This window comes from Eumetopias jubatus, unplaced genomic scaffold (genome assembly GCF_037043125.1).
Source record: "Eumetopias jubatus isolate StellerSeaLion01/CBP00866 unplaced genomic scaffold, mEumJub1_p1.0 scaffold_4, whole genome shotgun sequence".
NCBI classification, from domain to species: domain Eukaryota; kingdom Metazoa; phylum Chordata; class Mammalia; order Carnivora; family Otariidae; genus Eumetopias; species Eumetopias jubatus.
In genome coordinates, this window is record NW_028274810.1 from 70,691,273 (window position 1) to 70,708,308 (window position 17,036).

The following is a 17,036-nucleotide window of genomic DNA, read 5'->3' on the forward strand; positions in this document are numbered from 1 at the left end:
CCCCCCACCCCCCACCCCGCAGTCTCCTGAGCTAGGTCTCAGATTAGGTCTCGGGCACCGTGTGGCTCTGGCCAGGTTGTTGTTCCTTCTTGGGCTCAGCAGGGGATAATAAACAGTTCTGGGCTGCCCTAGAAAAGCCAGGGAGGAAGGACCGGGGGTCAAAGGGAAGCAAGGAGGAAGATGGTCTGTCAGGCTGGGTTTTGTTGGCCATTGTCTCCCTCAATAGTGCTGTCCTGGTTCAGCAGCAATCAGATCTATGCCTGGGATCTTCTGGCCTTCAAGTAAATCTGACTCCACGCCAGCCAGGACCCCATCAGGCTCTGGAGTCAGACAGCCTGGGCCCAAATCAAGGCTCAGCCCTTCAGGGAAGGTTGTGGGTGTAGAACAAGTCACTTGGCCTTTCTAGGCCCAGTTTCTGGAGCTTGGGGGGTGGTTAAGATTAAATAAGAGATCAGATCTGTACAGTCCCAGAGACAAGCCAAGACCAAGAATAAACAAAGTTCTTTCTAAAATACCCAAAGCCGGGACAAGTGTGGGGCTTTACCCGACTGAGAAGGATAGGCAGCTTGGATCCTGTGATAGGGGTTTCTGGAGGGTTTCCAGAGCCTAAGAAGTGACCCTCTCCCATTGCCTTGCAGTATTTCTGGTCTCTCCGCCCCCACTTGGGCACAGGCTTGTTATTTTCATAGCTTTCCAGTCCATTGCCCCCACCCAGGAGGGGGTAGTTTCAGGCCAAAGTCCCCCCACATTATAGGTAGGCAGACTGGCCCAGCCCCCAAGTCCTCCCTGAGTGCCCTCTTGGTCATCCCTGTTAGGCTCCCTCCCAGGCCTGAAATTCAAGTGAAGGAGGAATAGGCACCTACCTCCACCCTACTTTCCTTCTGCGACCTTTACCAGGGTGTTGTTGAGTCATTAGCCCCTCAGGAATCTGAGGCCAGGTTGGGCAAGGCGGGCCTGCCTCTCCAAGAATGCATGGAAAGAGTTCGAATGAAGACATTTTAATTGGGTAATGAGTTCTGAAGTGCCTTCTACCTCTCTGTCGGTGCCTGCTGATTTTACATATGCCTGCGTGATAGGGTGTCGTTCTCTCATCCCCCAGAGGCCTCCTGGGGTCACCAAGAGGACCCCTGGGCTGGAGGGGCTGCCAAGGGTTTGAGGGACAGACTGGAAGCGTGGGCAGGAGAACTGGCTGCCTTAGAGGTTCTGACCCCGACCCCACCCATAGAAGGAAAAGTCAGGCACAGCCTGAAGGGGGCCATCCCCTATTTGGCCCCAAGTCCAGAGCAGCAAGGCCAGCCCACTCTGGCCCAAGTGACACCGTTGGATACTGTCCCCACCCCAGTCACTGTTGCTTGGCGGCGCCAGGGTGCCTCTCCCCAGTTCTTAGGTGGCAGCAGGTGGTGGCGGAGGCAGAAGCAGACTTATTTCAAATTGCAGTACAGATACATGGACACAATCATGGCAGCCAGCTGGTGGGAAAGGAACGGGCGGAGGTGAGGGATGTGCTGAGGGCCCTTACGCTTTAGTCCCCTGCCTCCCGGATACCCTGCAGGAAGCTCCAGTAGAAGTCTGTCTCCTCCAGCAAGGCCTCCAAGATGGGTCAAGCAGCCTGGTCCAGTGGGGTTATCCTGCCCCCCCCCCCATTCCTCATCCCCTCACCTCCAAGCCTCCAATTCCGGCTGCCACACCACCCACGGTGACTGCGTTGGTTCGGATATCATGCAGAAGCTGACTGAAACAACCCTTGGGGGAGGGGAGAGCAGCCAGTCAGCAGCTGCGCCCCTCCCTCATTCAGCACTTTGAGGCCATGAATGCAGCCCCCACCTTCCATGCCACACCTGTACATTGTCCTCCTTCGCCTTCTCCTCAGTGCAGGGTCCTGGGGCTGTGCCCTTGCCATTGTCGGAGCAACAGTACGGGGGAAAGGTACTGTTCTTCATGAAGTAGGGAGAGTCCTGAAAGTCCGTGTAGTTGTTGAAGCCACAGCACTTGAGCTGAAGAGGAGGCGGGATGGGTGGTCAGCAGGGCCTTGCTTCTTTCCCCCCCCACCCCCAAATCTCCCGTAGCCCACCTTACCCCATCCATGGTGGTGTTCCACACTTGGGTGAAATCCTTCTGGGAACCGTAGTCGTGCTTGATGGAGGACACTACCAGCAAGGTTAGGAGCTGCTCAGCCTGGAGGGGCGGGGGGCAGGCCAGTGCTCAGGGCCTGGCCCGGGAAGGTGGCCACGCACAGGCCACAGCCCACTTGCAGGGCTCTTCCCCATCTCCCCCCTTGCCCCGCCCCCCCACCATGGTGGTTCGCCCCGCCCCCTCCTCACCACCGCGGTTCGCCCCGCCCCCCCTCACCGTGGTGGTGTACACCAGGGCAACCACAGCTCCTGCCACCTCTGCGACGAAGATGAGGAGGAGGATCAAGAAGAACTGGATGGGGAACAGAACTCTGAGTTTGAGAGAGAGACGGTCCCTCAAGCCTTACTTGTAACCCACCACCCAGTAAAAGGAGGCCGCGGCCCCCTCTACTGAGGGCCCTGGAGTCCAGAGCATGGTTTGGGGATCCCCAGGGCCTGGATTCAAGGGTGTGGGGACCCTGGGTCTCGGGTATGGGCCCGGGGAGCTGGGTTTGACACACCATCATGAGGGCACACTTGTTCTCAGTCTGAGCACCGTAGCAGCCCAGGAAACCGAGAGCAAAGAGCACTGCGCCCGCAGCGATGAGGAGGTAGCCCACGTTGACAAACTGCACGGCACTGGACGACAGCGGCCCGAAGATCTTCAGGAAGGACGACCCATCGACTGACACCCAGATGCCCACGGCCAACAGGGCGACACCACACAGCTGGGGACAGAGAGGCAGGCCTTAAAGCGGTGTGGGCAAGCAGCTCCTTACCACGCAGTTGAGTCAGGAAGATGGAAAATGAGAAATTTCTCCTTTTATTGGCTAAGGAGTCTAAAAACTCATCCTGCAGGGAGGAAAAACATTCTGTAGAGCCAGAAGGATGGGAGCTGGGCCACCCATAGCCAGCACCAGGCTGCACACCAATGCAGATATAAATGAGATCGGGGGTTCTAGAAATATCCACAGGATGGGGGAGGGCAAGGCAAGACTTTTCCCCACTGCTGTCAGGGTCCTGCCACAGAGCTAGGAGGGAAGCGGGTGAGGCCAGCAGGGCCTCCCACCCAATTTCCTTGTGGAGTTGACCGCCTCTGTCCTGGGACAGGTGAAACAGTGGGGTGGAAGCCCTGAACAGGCTCACCAGTCACCATAGCAATAGAGGCGGGGCTGAGGTTTACACCTGCTTCCAACCGTGGAGTGGGACTCTGTGAGAAAGGACACCTACCTTGGGGCCCCATTTGCCTCCTTTCCAGGATTAAACTCCAGGCCTGCCCTTCATCTAACCTAGACCCCTCGTTGCCTCACTAGGAAAACTGAGGCACCAGAGGGGGAGTACAGCCGGGGCCTCTTTTAGAGGCTCTCTCGCTCAACCCCAAACCTCAGGGAATCCAGAGGCCCAGAGGGGGAGGAGGTACGCTGTCCAGATGCCACAGCTCTTAGAGCAAAGCCTTGCTGATCCAGAGCATCGGTGGATGAACCAGCCTGATACCACCTTGGTGCCCAGTCCCCAGCTGTAGAAACTGAGGCTAGAACCAGGAGTGAGACGGCAGATTGTGGCTAGATCCCAGGCATGTTTACTCAAGGACAGAAAGCTGGGCCCCCAGCCTACAGGGTCAAATTTCAAGGAGCCTGAGACCTGCCCTGCCTTGCCCAGCCTGGCAAAGCCTGAGCAACAGAGGCCAGAAACCAAACCGGATTTGCCTTTAACCCCCTCGGGCCAGAACACCTGCTCTCCATATTGCTGGGATCCCTCTGCCTTCCCCAGATATATGGATAAAGGCTACTTCCCTGAAGCCAAAAGGAGCCCAGGGCATGCACCATATCGGAGTCAGAGAGGTCACATACCCGTAGCCCAATTTCTCCAAATCCCTCTATACTTCACGTCTCCACCTCCTCACCTTCTACTCACTCTAAGCCACTCTAAAGTGGCTCCAAGGTCTGTGGTGCCATCCTGCGCTAAATTGGGTGGGCACTTTGTGCGCCATACCCTCCTGACCTCTCTGAGATTGTGATCTCCTTGTTTTCCTCCTGTTACTCTTTATCTGCTTCCTGGTGGCCATTTCTCCACATATCCCTTGTAAGCTGGGTTTCGCTGAACTCACTCAGCCTGAGAGCTCTTACCCACTCCCATGGTTTCGCTGATTATTTGTGGTCATGTGACTTCCAAATATCCATGTCCAGCTCCAACCAGAGCTGCAACCCCATTGGGTACGCAGCTGCCGGGGAGACATCCCCTGGGTTGCTCAGACCAGAGACATGGGCTTTATCTTTGAAGCCTCTGTTTCCCTTGCCCCTCCTTCTGTCCCTCAGCCAGCATCTGTGGGCTTTTCCTTAGTCCATTTCTCCCCATCTCCACCACCATCTCCAGGGTCATGCCTCATTACTCAGCTTCCTCAGACATGCCCTACACAGTCTGTTCCTGGTTTCCTGAACGATACCTGATTTCATTGCCTCTGGGCCTTTTTGCATGCTTTACAACCCCTTCACCCAGCATAAATGTCCAGTCTCAGCTATTTCCTCCAGATAGTCTTCTCTGACCAGGGTTCAAGCCCCCCTCCTGGGGGCTCCCATAGCCCCTGTGCTAAGGCCAGGCGTTGCATGTTGCAACTGTCTGCTTATCTGGCCTGCTGGACCTGAGATCCTCAAGGGCAGAGAAAGAGCTCACTCACCTTTCCCCCAGCACTTAGCACAGAGTCTTAGGCAATAAATGTTTGTTGAATGAATAAGGGTTGCTGTAGGCCGACTCTCTGCTCTGAGGTCTCTGGGCATCTCTCCTTTCAATTCTCCGTCCACCCTACAGAGGCCACTGAATTTCCTTGTACACTAGGTAAACTTGGGCAAACCTCTTCCCCTCCCTGGGCCCCCAATGCCTATAAAACGGGGACATCATTCCTGTTAGCCTATCCTACCCTGCTCTAAGTCGGGTCTGAAGTTTCCTGGAAAGGAGGAGCTTCTCCTAAGCTTCTCTACCCCAACTTATGTGGCAGCCAGGCTGCTCCTGAGACCAGTACTCAGCATTTGGGGAGACTTCTGCACCTTATCATAATGGGAAACTTGCGCAACAGAGTCTGGGCACAGCGATCTCCCATTTCCCAGCTTGAGCTCTGCTTAGGTTGTGACCCACTCCCACAGGGAGGCCCGAAAATCCCACAACCCTCATACTTACAAAGATGAGGAAATTGAAGAGGATCATCATGGTTTTAATGAAGCTGAAGCACTGCATGGTGGCTCCTGGGAGGCAGACAAGTGTGAGTTAGGAATTCGTGCCGCCCGCCTCCACTGCCACCTGGGCTAGCCCTGGCATTTGGACCCTGACATACGAGACCCCAGCATCCAGGACCCATAAATCACCCAAATTCCCCCGCATCTAGCCTCTGACACCTCGGGACTTTTCCGAAGTCCTATCCTGACACCTCTGCCTCTCTGTAGGGCTCAGGCCCTCTCCCAGCGCCTGACACTCAGATACTGACACCCCAGGTTTCTCCACTGGCACCCCAAGCCCAGCCCCCACACCACAGGTCACTCCACGCCCTTCCTTGGCACCTACATATCCTGGACTCCTCCACCAAACCAACCCTGGACTCTTTCAGGACCCTCCCCATTTGCCTTCCAGCTTCCCAAACCTGCTTCCAGGTTGATTTTACTTCATAGGACTATCTCTATCCTGTGCCATCACCTGTTCAGGGCTCTTGGTAGTGAGTTCTGAAGGAACTGAAGGATCTGCTGAGGCTCCAGAGGGGACAGACTACTCCAGGGATTTGCCACTCGAGGGTGCAGGCCATGAGACGGAGCTGGCTCTCGGGCACTGCTGCTCACCTGCAGGTGGGGCAGGAGTTTTAAAGTCCTCTGCTTACCTTCCCACCCTGCCCCACCCCGCAGCCAGTCAGCTTCTTCTTTCCCTGCTGCCCCCTGCTGCCTGGAGATCTGTCCCCATAGCCACAGGCCTTGTCGGCCTGGCAACGCCAACCACAGCAACACCCTTCCTGATCTGAAGAAGGAAGAGAAGTCGGAGGGTAAGCAAGCGGCCCCCAGAATCTCTGAGTGCTCTCCACCGCAACGGCCCCCAGAATCTCCAAGTGCCCTCCACCGCAACGGTGCATGGATGCTTTCTGGCCTACATCTGCTGATCCATTCATCCATACCCCATGTGCTCATGGGCACACACATCTGCACACACAGATACATACATAAACACCTACCCGTGCTCATGAGTGCACACACGCATACATGCCTCACACACTGCACTGTGTGTGGACTGACTCCCGGCAAGTAAGAAACCACAAAACAACATCCGAGGGACATACTTAAAGTCTCTCTCTCTCTGTCTCTGTCTCTCACACACACTCTCAAGCACACACACACACACACACACACACACACACACACACTTTCAAGGAAGTGACCCAGGTTTAGCAGCTTCTACCCCCTCCTCTGAGTAGCATGTGACTCCTAGACCTTTTCCCTCTATAAAATTTCAATTTCCCCATCTTTTTCCTCCCTTCGTCTTTCCTCCTTACCCGCCTCCCTCCCCTTCCTTTCTCTTGCTTCCCCCCCATCCAGTGTTCTTAGCAATCTGTCAAGCACCCCTTTCCTTTCTGCCAGAAGGTGGCACCATGATCCCACAAAAGCATCACCCCCAATTCTAAAACTTCGCAGTCTCAGTCTACATGAATCACTCAAGGGCTTCATTTGAACCCCTGCCTGCCTCTTTTCACTCCAATGCTCCCACATCGAGGTGCTGTGGAAGTTCTGGCTTTGGAGCCACTCAGGCCAGGCACTCCCATGCTGGTTCTGATGCTTCCTAGCTGTGTGACCCCGGGGTGGGGGGATTTCTTAAGCTCAGTTTTAAGCCTGTTTCCTGGTCTATATAACAGAATAGTTATAAGGATTTTATATAAGATTTTCTCCCCACTCTGGGAAAAACAGGAATGACCACAGACAGGGAAAGTCAGAGTAGGGAGAGTCATGGCCAGAGGGGGTGTGGGATGGACAAAGGGGACTTTTAAAATTTTTTAAAAATTTGAATATATTTGACACTAATTTTTGTTTCTTATAATGGGAGGAAGCAGCTGAAGAAACGGGGGGGGGTCAGTAATGCTAATATCTGTGTAGATTGTGTTTTAAATGCATTACATATATGGTCTTTTCCCCCCTCTTCACAACAATCCTATGAGATAGATTCTCTTTTTCCCCCTTTTTATTTATTTTATTTTTTTAAAGATTTTATTTATTTATTTGCAGAGAGAGACACAGCGAGAGAGGGAACACAAGCAGAGGGAGTGGGAGAGGGAGAAGCAGGCTTCCCGCCGAGCAGGGAGTCCAATGTGGGGCTCGATCCCAGGACCCTGGGATCACGACCTGAGCCCAAGGCAGACGCTTAACGACTGAGCCACCCAGGCGCCCCTTTCCCCCTTTTTAAATATGGGGAAACAGAGGTACGGGAAGGTTAAGTACTTGCCATGATCACACAGCTTGTAAGTGCGAATCCAGGATTCACCCCTAGTCAGTCTGGTGCCAGAGTCTGTATCTTAACCACCAAGCAGACTGTCTTTAGTGATGGAATCTCTAAGAAGGCAGGAGGAGCTGACTTCCAGAAAGAACAGGAGAGGAGGCCTTGGTCTGGGGCTTGAGGAAGAAAATGGCCAAGGGCAAGTGGGTTTACAGGAGTAGGGGCTAGAAGTTGATGGGAGCAAGGTCCATTTTCTAAGACTAAGGATGGCAAGAGTAGAAAAGGGAGGGGAAGGTGGTGTAGGGCCTTTAAGGGTGGTGCCCAAACCCTCCTTGCAGGTTCCTACAGGTCCAGAGAAAAGATGGAGGCTGGGAAGGAGGGCTGGAGGTGGAGTAAGAGGGAAAGAGAGAGGGGGCTGAAGTCCAGTGTTCCACAACAACTCAGTGCAAGTCCTGGCGGAGCCACTGACATTCCTGTCTGCTACAAGAAAGCATTGACACAGCTTACATTCCCGTAGGGACCCAGCTGTTCCTCCACCTGCACTAATGAATGGCTTTCTCTTTCCCCTCAGGAAGACTTGGAACCAGGTCACCTCCGTCTATGACTTCAGTGCCCAGCACACATGAAGTTGTTAGTGAACAATTCCTGAATGATTGAATGAGTAAATGAGCGTAGAACAGCAAGAGTTAAATGTCTGGGCTTTGGACCGTAGCCATCATGGATGGGAACCCCTGCCTGCCTCTAATTGTGTGACCTCACCTAACTGAGCCTCAGTTTCCTTATACAGTCGATCCTCATTATTCATGGCTTCCATATCTGTGAATTTACCTACTCACTAGAATTTATTTGTAACCCCGCACCAATACTCATGTCACTTTTGTGGTTATTCGTGGACATTTGCAGAGCTGCAAAAATGTTGAGCTGCCCCATCCACATGTTCTCAGCTGAGGCTGAACAAGAGGATTCTCTGCCTCCTTGTTTCACCTCTTATAATGTACATCTGTTCTTCTTGTGGTCTATTCAATGTCACATTTTTCCCATTTTCGTACTTTTGGTTAGTGATTTTGCTGTTTATCAAATACTGCTGAAGTGCTGTCTAGTGTCTCTGAGCGCAAGAAGGCTGTGATGTGACCTACGAGGAAGTATGTTAGATAAATGTCATCCAGGTACAAGTTAGAGTGCTGTTGGCTATGAGTTCAATGTTAATGATTCAACAACAATATAGTTTAAATTAGGTATCTATAAACAGAAACACACATAAAACGAGGTCATGTTCTGATTGATCAGTTGACAAAAATGTTATGACCCGAGGCTGGTAGGAATCTAACCCGATAGGTACATTGGCTCGATTTGCTAATGCGCTATTTGTGGTGGGGACTTTATTAGACCATAACTACTGTGAATAATGAGAATCGACTGTATATGAAATAGGAATAACGATAGTCTCCTTGTAAGGTTGTTGTGGGATTAATGAGAGAGTGTAGAGTACTGGGCGCTCTTTGGCACACAGTAAATGCTTAAGAAACGTTGTTAATATTGTCCCTGTGGATAAATGAAAAAGGGAGGGAGTAATTTTCCCCTACTCAGAGTTCCTTTTCCCTGGGGGCCAAGCTGAGGTTTTTCTGGCCCTTGGGCTGGACCCATTGAGAGAACCCTGAGGGAGCCTGACCCATGGGGAGGGGCGGGGGACCAGGACCTATAATAAAGAGCACTACCCTTATGCAGACTATGTCACAGAGGCCCCAGCTGCCCTAGCCAGGAGCACCCTTGGGCACACTACAGAAGCTCCCTGTGCCCGTGGGGCCTTCTCAGCCTGTCCGTGCCCCTCGGCCCCGGGGCCTAAGTTCCCCCTACTGTAGGCCAGGGCTGGGCTGGCCTCAGCCTCGAAATCCCAGGATGTTCAAGTGTAGCCGCAGAAGGTACCGGCAGAAACCCCAAGGCCCAGCTGCCACCACTGCAGCCACCAATCCTGCCACCGTGGCCACAGATATCAACAACACTCTTACCGCCACCACCAGTGTGTGGATCCTTCCGCCACAAAGTTAGCCAAGGGCCCTGAGGCAGGGTGGGGGTTGGAAAAACCAGGGCCATTCGTTTCCCCCAACTTAGCCCTGCCTAGGCACTCTAGGGGGTATACCCTGTGTGAAATACCACCCCCAAAATATGGTGGGGTCTTGATGGCAGACTCCTAAAGGCTGAGAGCCTTAATGGAGGGTGTACTGGCTGAGAGTGGAGGGCCTGGGGAACTGTGAATCTAAGAACAGTGGAGCTTCCAGAACCGCTGTCTTCCTCACACTCTTCCCTCTCCTTCCTCTCCTCAGTTCTCAGACACCTTTGTCAACCCGGCAGCTTTCTGATCTTCTAGAAATGTCCAGAAACTAGTCCAGAAGCTTGGCTGGCTCCGGACCTGCGTCTTCTAGGGGCCATGAGTGGTTGACAGCAGGCAAATACAATCATTTCTGCTCCAACGGCCTTACTCCACTCCAAGGTGTTTCCAGACAACTATGCGGGGTACGAGGGCAGGCCTGGGGCTGAACGCTCCCCGGGACAGGCTTCGGTGAGGACAGATGGGATCACAGTTAGACAATGGAGGGACAGCACAAGGTCAGCAACACACACCATTTCTCCATCTTTGGCCTCAGCTATTGATCTGCCCCATGAGGTAGGGGGCCTTCCTGCATTGCACAGGGAAAAGGGTCTCCATAGACATCTTGGAAGTTATAGAGAACCAGATCCTTGAGGAGGGAGGTAGAGGCACGGATCAGACAGGGATGGCATGAGAGATTTCAGGGCTTGAGTCTAACTCCAAGAGCGCTTCAATGTGAGCTGTATGTGGCTCTGTGCCTGCGACGGTGAGCGTGCAGATGTAGATGTTGGTGTGTGTGTGTGTGTGAGAGAGAGAGAGAGAGACGCCAGGACAATGGGACTGTGAGCAGATATGTGGCTGAGTGTGCCTCTTCAATGGGTTGTGACTCTGTGGCCGGCAGAGCATCAGGTATGTTCGTAAGGGTCTGGCTGTGCCAGAGGGAGGCAAGGCTGAGAGGAATGAAGGTCAGGAATGGGGTGCGGGCAGCCTGAGGCAGGAGAGGGTTGCTTGTGAGGAGGGCGGGCCACCTTCAGCCCCCTAGCTATTCCCTGAGGCCAGTGTGTTCCAGGAGTGTCAGCTGAGCCTCCGCGGTTAGGGGTGGGGCAAGACTGAATTGAGTCCAGAAAGGGGGAGGGTGCTGAGCGCTCCGGCCTGGGGATTTTCCATTTGGATTTCTGAGTGTGTGCCCATGTGTCATCAGGTGTAACTGGGTTGCTGTGGGGTGTGTCTCCATGGAACTCTGTCTCAGTGGCGGGAAACACTGTGAGGGATTCTTCTCTAACGTGTCACTGTATGCGTGGCTGTGTGTCCGGGGCTCCCTTCCCTAAGGGTTGGGGGTGGGAGTGAAGCCTGAGAGCCTGGGCCTGGCCCTCCCCTCCCGCCCAGGGTTCAGGAAACCTGTGAGGAGAAAATGAATTGTGTTTGTGTCCTTCAACTCCAAGGCTTGCCGGGACCCTGAGAGGAGGGACGGGACAGAGAAGTCACTGGCACTTTGCGCACAGAGGGCGCAGGCTGGGGGATGAGGCTCGGCAGGGTATGGGGGAAGTGGCGCTGAACCTCAGTCAAAGCAGGAAGGTGGCTGGGCTAGCGCCCAAGGCCCACAAAGGGGCCCACACGTTTAAAGACACATGTCACAGTCCATGAACATATGCAGACGTGTAAGTAGAAGTAGACTCACAGACACACAATGCAACAAACACAGGTGCATGCAAGTACAGGCTTATAAACAGAGCTGCACACTGCCACTGATGCACATGGACCTCCCCAGCTGGCATATGTAACCACACATACACGTCCCTATAAAAGAACGCACACAGACGTAAACATGCTTACATCTCGACAAGCACATAAGCATATAGACAGACACACGTGCAATCACACTCATACAAACCCAGGCATACACAGACACACGCACACATGCAGTCACACTCACCAGACTTCCCTGCCCGGCCCTGGAACCCAGAAGCTTCCCTCCCCTATAAGAATGTGTGTGTGTGTGTGTGCGTGCGCCCCCACTTGTGTCTGTGTGTATCTGTGTCTGTGAGAGTGTGTGTGTATGTGTGTGACTGGGGGGGGTGCTGAGCTGTGGGAACCTGATGACATCATCTCTTCTGGCTATTTTTAGCTCCCTCTGCAATGGCTCCCCCGCGGTCCCTCCCCTTCCAGGCTCCCGGAGGCAGCCGCAGCCAGAGGGCACCCACCACTCCAGTCTAGGTGACCCCTGGATGACTGGGTACAGCTCACTCGTTCCCACCCCACCAGAGCTCCCTGGAGGTTGAGAATACCAGAGGAGGAGGCTTGGGCCATGTGGCAGCCTGGAACAGGGGCCTGGATTAGGTGAGCAGACCTGGCTGGTCTCCAGCCACTAGGGTGCCTCCGCTTCTGCTTTTCAATCTGAAACTGTCTCCATCAGTAGTGCCTGCCATGTGCCAGGGAGGGTGCCAAGTTCTGGAGATAGAGCAGTGTGCAAGACAGCAGGAGTTCTTCCTGGTGGGTGTTACAGCTCGGTGGGAGACAGACATTAAACAGATCTCACAGGCACTGCACCAAACTGTGTCAAGGACTCTGAACGTTGGTAACAAGGGGATTCGGTCTGGGATGATGCTCTCTTTCTATCTCATGGAGATAACCTGAGGAAACCAGAGGGGTACCTTCCCTGACCTTGCACCTTCCACCCCAAAAACCACACTCCAGAATTCCACAGAGCAGAGCTTCCTCCCCACACCCCAGGCTGTGCCCCCAACATTGCCCCAACCCACCCTCCAAGTGGTGGCCCCTCACGATTCATGGCCCCCTTTCTTTGGAACCTCCGCCCCCCGCCCCCCCCCCCCCGTTGACCCCTGGGAGCCAGTCCTTAGTCCTCCATCTATGGATGAGAAAAGCAAAACTCTGAGAGGAGTAGGGCTGGACCACACCTCCTGGTGCCCAGGCGGCAACTCAAGGAGATGGCAGGCCCGGGGAGGAAGAAGTGGTGGCGGCACAGGTGGGGGGGGTGGGGGGGTGGGGGGGTGAAGGTTGGGGTCAGGAGGGGAGGAGGACTGTGGCCCGAGGGGTCCTTGCCCAGAGCAGGGTTCCTGCTCCAGCCAGCCTCTGGGCAGCCACCAGAAAATCGGGTTTGGCAGCTTGGGCCAAGTGCCCAGGGGCTGGAGGAGGGGTCCAGGCAGCTCTGGGGAGGATGCCTGGGGGCAGGCTTATCCTCCGACCTAGAGTCCGGCCAGGCCCCGGGCCAAACTGTCCTGTTGGGGGAGCATTTTGTAATACTGGGACCCTTTGGAGTGTGGGGGGAACAGCTCTGGGCTGGAAGCAAGAGGCCGGAATTCCAGTCCTTGTTCTGCCCCAAACCTCAGTATGATCCTTGGAAAGTGCTGCGCCCTTTCTTGGCCTGAGTGGGCCCTCCCAGGAAGGAGCGCTGGAGGACTACTTTCCCTATCCCCAATTCCTGCCCTCTGGGTTTTCCTGGGAGTCTGACTCGGGCAAAGAAACACAAAGTTTGTGTTTGGGACAATGGGTTGGGACGGGAACAGACCGCCCCCAGGGCACCAGGCTGGAGGTACCTTGTCATCAATGGGTCAATGGCCGGAAGCCTAGCTCCAGCCCTACAATGCTATATGGGTCACCCCACCCTTACCAGTACCCTCACCCACACCCCTACTTCCGTCCTCTGTTCCTTCCTCACCTTCAGAGAAAGCTACTGGGCTCCCTGGGGAATCTCCTGTACCTACTCCATTGGCTTCCTGCCCTGTGCTCAACCCTCCCTCCCCCTCTTTCCACTTGACGGGGCCAGTCTCCCAGTAAACTTTCTGTCCCTGGATCCTGGGGCAGGCCCAGGAGGAAAGGAAGCTGGGTGGAAGGCCTGCACAGGAGCCTGCTTTTCCTGCTACCATCAGATACTTGAAGCCCAAATGAGGGGGTTGGGAGGAGGAGGGTGGACTGAGTGCTGGGGCCTAGGACAGGGCTGCCCTGGCATATTCCAGCCCCAGGGGAAGTGGGAATATTACCCTTTACCTATCCAACAATCTTCCTGTGCCTTCAGCAAATTCAGAGAAGAGAGCCCAGAGCTGAGGCTTGCTTCCTCTGGAAAGCAAACACAAAAACCCAGGACAAGTGAGTCCTGCTTGTAGTCACTAAGTCAGCGATAAATTCATGAAAACACAAAACCCATAAAATTCTAAATGCATAGAATCCATAGTCATGGAATCTTAGCATCACAGAATTCTAGCATGGTGAAATCTGAGTTACAGTCAGAAATATAGAATTCTGGCATCACTGATTCCCAGATCACAAGGTTAGAGTATCCTCGAATAGAGAAGTCTTTTTTTTTTTTTAAAGATTTTTTATTTATTTTTTTGTCAGAGAGAGAGAGCACAAGCAGGGGGAGCGGCAGGCAGAGCAGGTAGATGGAGAAGCAGGCTCTCTGCCAAGCAAGGAGCCTGATGTGGGACTTGATCCCAGGACCCTGGGATCAAGACCTTAGCCAAAGGCAGACGCTTAACTGACTGAGCCACCCAGGTGTCCCTCGAATAGAGAAGTCTTGAGAAATCAATGAGTGAAGTCTTCACCTTCAGGTGGATGTCTAAACTAGAGGATGGGTATTGGGCATGGGCAAAGGAGTTCACGCATGAACACTAAGGAGGAGGCAGAGAGCTCAGGACACACGAGCTTGGGATAAGAAGCCTGCAACAAACCAGACAGAGGACAGACATCTTCCATGAGAACACATTCTTGGTTTCTAAGGATGAGGGGAGTAGGGTGGCAGGAAGGGGGCACAGAGAGGGGAACTATAGAAACAAAGAAAACATAGCCTAAAGAAAAGATTAGCAAGTAGCCTAATACACCAGCCACAATGCCTCCCGATTTCTCCATGGTTGGGTTTAACACCAGCCCAGGACATTTTCCAAGGTTAGTAAGACTCCTTATCACATTGGAACGGCAAGCCACATCTGGCTTTTGTGGGAAGGAAAGCACCAAGTAGAAAATATTCTGTATACCACAATTTCTTGGGGCTGCTGGGAAGAGCAGACTCTCCAAAGAGGATACTGAGCTGTGACCAACAAAGCCATGCTGTGGGGTGGGGTGTGGAGCCCCTAGCAAGGCCTTGGTAAGGGACCTTGTGGAGAGCATCTGCCTGGGGTGGTGCCTGGGAGGGGCATCTCTACAAAGGGAGCCAAACTTGAGGCAGCACTTGGTATGGGGATTCATGCCTGATTATGGGGTTGGTTACTTAGTAAACAACAGGGATATTTACCTAGCATTTCTGGGAAACTACTGCAAACTCAGGAACCCAGAAGAAGCAGTTCCAGAGAGAGGCAAATGCCAAGCTCTTCTGGGCATGGGGAATGGGGCAATGTCAGCTGGAGATCCTCTTGCTCGGCCTCCTGTCCTTGGATTCAGCTCAACACCTCAGCCCTGACCCCTACCCACATCCTCATTTGCCTCCCTCTCCCTGCTTGCCTGCCAGTCTCCCCACCTCCATTCATCTGCTGCCTGAGCTTTGGCAAATCATGGCCCCTCCCTAAGCCTCAAACCTCCTTTGCTTTCTTTTGAAGTCGATAATTGGGTCCTAAGCGCAGGTTTTAGTATTTTATATTCCTGGTTTTGTCCAGATCAGTTCCCTTTCAGACGTCTCCGTGCTCAGCTTCCAGAAAAAGTGTCAGGCAGCTTCAGGGGAGAATGGAGGGAATAGGGAGTATAAATACTGCTCACATTCGATATCCCTATGTGACAGGTGTTTTATTTATTTATTTATTTATATTTATTTATTTATTTTTAAAGATTTTATTTATTTATTTGAGAGAGAGAGAACGAGAGATAGAGAGCACGAGAGGGAAGAGGGTCAGAGGGAGAAGCAGACTCCCCGCTGAGCAGGGAGCCCGATGCGGGACTCGATCCCGGGACTCCAGGATCATGACCTGAGCCGAAGGCAGTCGCTCAACCAACTGAGCCACCCAGCCACCCTATATTTATTTATTTTTAAGATTTTATTTATTTGACAAAGAGAGACACAGTGAGAGGGAGCACAAGCAGGGGGAGTGGGAGAGGGAGAAGCAGGCTTCCCGCGGAGCAGGGAGCCCAAAGCAGGGCTCGATCCCAGGACCCTGGGAGCATGACCTGAGTTTAAGGCAGACGTTTAACCAAAGAGCCCCCAGGCGCCCCATGATGGGTGTTTTATAACTCTTACGTGATGCCCACAACCACCCTGTGTATATAAATCATTGCTCCCATTTTGTGGATGAAGGAACTGAGGCTCAGGGAGGATAAACAACATGCCCAAGGTCATCAGACTAGAGAGAACTGGAATCTCAGCGAGGTCTGTCTTAATCTGAGGCCTATCGTTTCAGATTAGCATTAATCCATGTGGCGTCAACAGGTCAAATGAAAACCCATGGGTGGGAGTTTCAGGGAGCAGTAGTCCGTGTGGCCAGCCCTAGGTAGGTAAGGAGTTCCAGTTAGGGAAGTGTGGGATAGGGGCTGACAGTCTGTGTTGTGAGAAAAGCTGAACTGAGTCTTCCTACTGGGAACTCTGGGTGTTCTCAGCTCAGACGGGAGAGAGCTGGACTGGGGGGTGGGTATAATGTGGGGTCTGAGTGGAGAGTGGGGTGGTCCTGGGCTGGTCTTCAGGGGCTTGAGGGGCTGTTGCCACTGCTCCCGGAGAGAGTGTGTCTGTGTTGGGGAGGAGTGGGGAATGGGAGCTTCTTCACTTTCTGGGATCGCCTAACCACCCTTCCCCCAGCCCCCAATGAAACTCGTTTTCAGGGCTCTGGAACCTGGTTGCAGGGGACTTTCCAGGTGGGATAGCATCATGGTGTGTTGGCACTAGATTCATCTCTAGGAACCTTTTGGATCCCTAAGCCTCAGCAAGCTTGCACAGTTGCCTCTGTTAACTGACTCAGTGGACTGGAAGAATTTCAAATGGAACGCTGACTTCTGCCCTTCCCAAGGTGGGTCATCACAGGAGGCTTGGAGATCCGGTTAAGTCACTGGCTCACAGGGTCAGAGAGGGAGGCAACCCTGGGGGCCATCCCATCCAAATGCTTCATGTGAGGGTGAGGAAGGAGTTTGAAGTCCAGAAAGGGAGCAGGACCTGCCAAAGATCACACAGCTGCCAATGCTGTCCCCACCAAGTGCCTGGCACTCCCCTTGGCACTGAGGACACAGCTGAATCTTGTTCTTGAAAACTTGCAGCCTAATGGAGAAAACAGGCTTGGTAGATACACCAAGAGAGGTGTCAGGGTTAAAAGAGAGGTTCAGACTTGGGACACAGGGGGCTTAGAAAGGCGGGGGCATGGACCCCTACAGGCTTCACTGAAGATGTATGGGTGGTTTTGGAGCTGGGCTTAAAAGAGGGAGCAACGTTTTAGCTGATATAAAGGGGTAAAAGACTTTCT

General features: G+C 53.4%; 2 protein-coding genes across 2 annotated transcripts; one reads left to right on the plus strand and one right to left on the minus strand.

The window, feature by feature from the left end:
• Nucleotides 1-982: 982 nt before the first annotated feature.
• Nucleotides 983-5,912, minus strand: TSPAN1 (tetraspanin 1). The gene is made up of 8 exons (XM_028123434.2): nt 5,793-5,912; nt 5,283-5,347; nt 2,633-2,839; nt 2,350-2,424; nt 2,077-2,175; nt 1,839-1,994; nt 1,660-1,743; nt 983-1,469 (listed from the first exon to the last, which is right to left on the minus strand). The coding sequence occupies exons 2-8, from the start codon at nt 5,337-5,339 to the stop codon at nt 1,422-1,424; spliced, it is 726 nt and encodes a 241-aa protein (XP_027979235.1). The 5' UTR covers nt 5,340-5,347; nt 5,793-5,912; the 3' UTR covers nt 983-1,421.
• Nucleotides 5,913-6,343: 431 nt separating this feature from the next.
• On the plus strand, nt 6,344-9,930 carry P3R3URF (PIK3R3 upstream open reading frame). The gene is made up of 3 exons (XM_028123217.1): nt 6,344-6,385; nt 9,321-9,606; nt 9,887-9,930. Exons 1-3 carry the CDS (start codon nt 6,344-6,346, stop codon nt 9,928-9,930), a joined length of 372 nt encoding a protein of 123 aa, XP_027979018.1.
• Nucleotides 9,931-17,036: the final 7,106 nt, after the last annotated feature.

Coding starts and splice junctions, on each gene's coding strand:
- TSPAN1 (XM_028123434.2), bottom strand. CDS start 5,339: ATGCAGTGCTTCAGCTTCATTAAAACCATGATGATCCTCTTCAATTTC. Junction 1,995..2,076: donor GGAACACCACCATGGATGGG/GTAAGGTGGGCT, acceptor CCTCCTCTTCAG/CTCAAGTGCTGTGGCTTCAA. Junction 1,470..1,659: donor CCGGAATTGGAGGCTTGGAG/GTGAGGGGATGA, acceptor CTTTCCCACCAG/CTGGCTGCCATGATTGTGTC.
- P3R3URF (XM_028123217.1), top strand. CDS start 6,344: ATGCCTCACACACTGCACTGTGTGTGGACTGACTCCCGGCAA. Junction 6,386..9,320: donor TGTGGACTGACTCCCGGCAA/GTAAGAAACCAC, acceptor CAGCTGCCCTAG/CCAGGAGCACCCTTGGGCAC. Junction 9,607..9,886: donor GTGGATCCTTCCGCCACAAA/GTTAGCCAAGGG, acceptor TCCTCTCCTCAG/TTCTCAGACACCTTTGTCAA.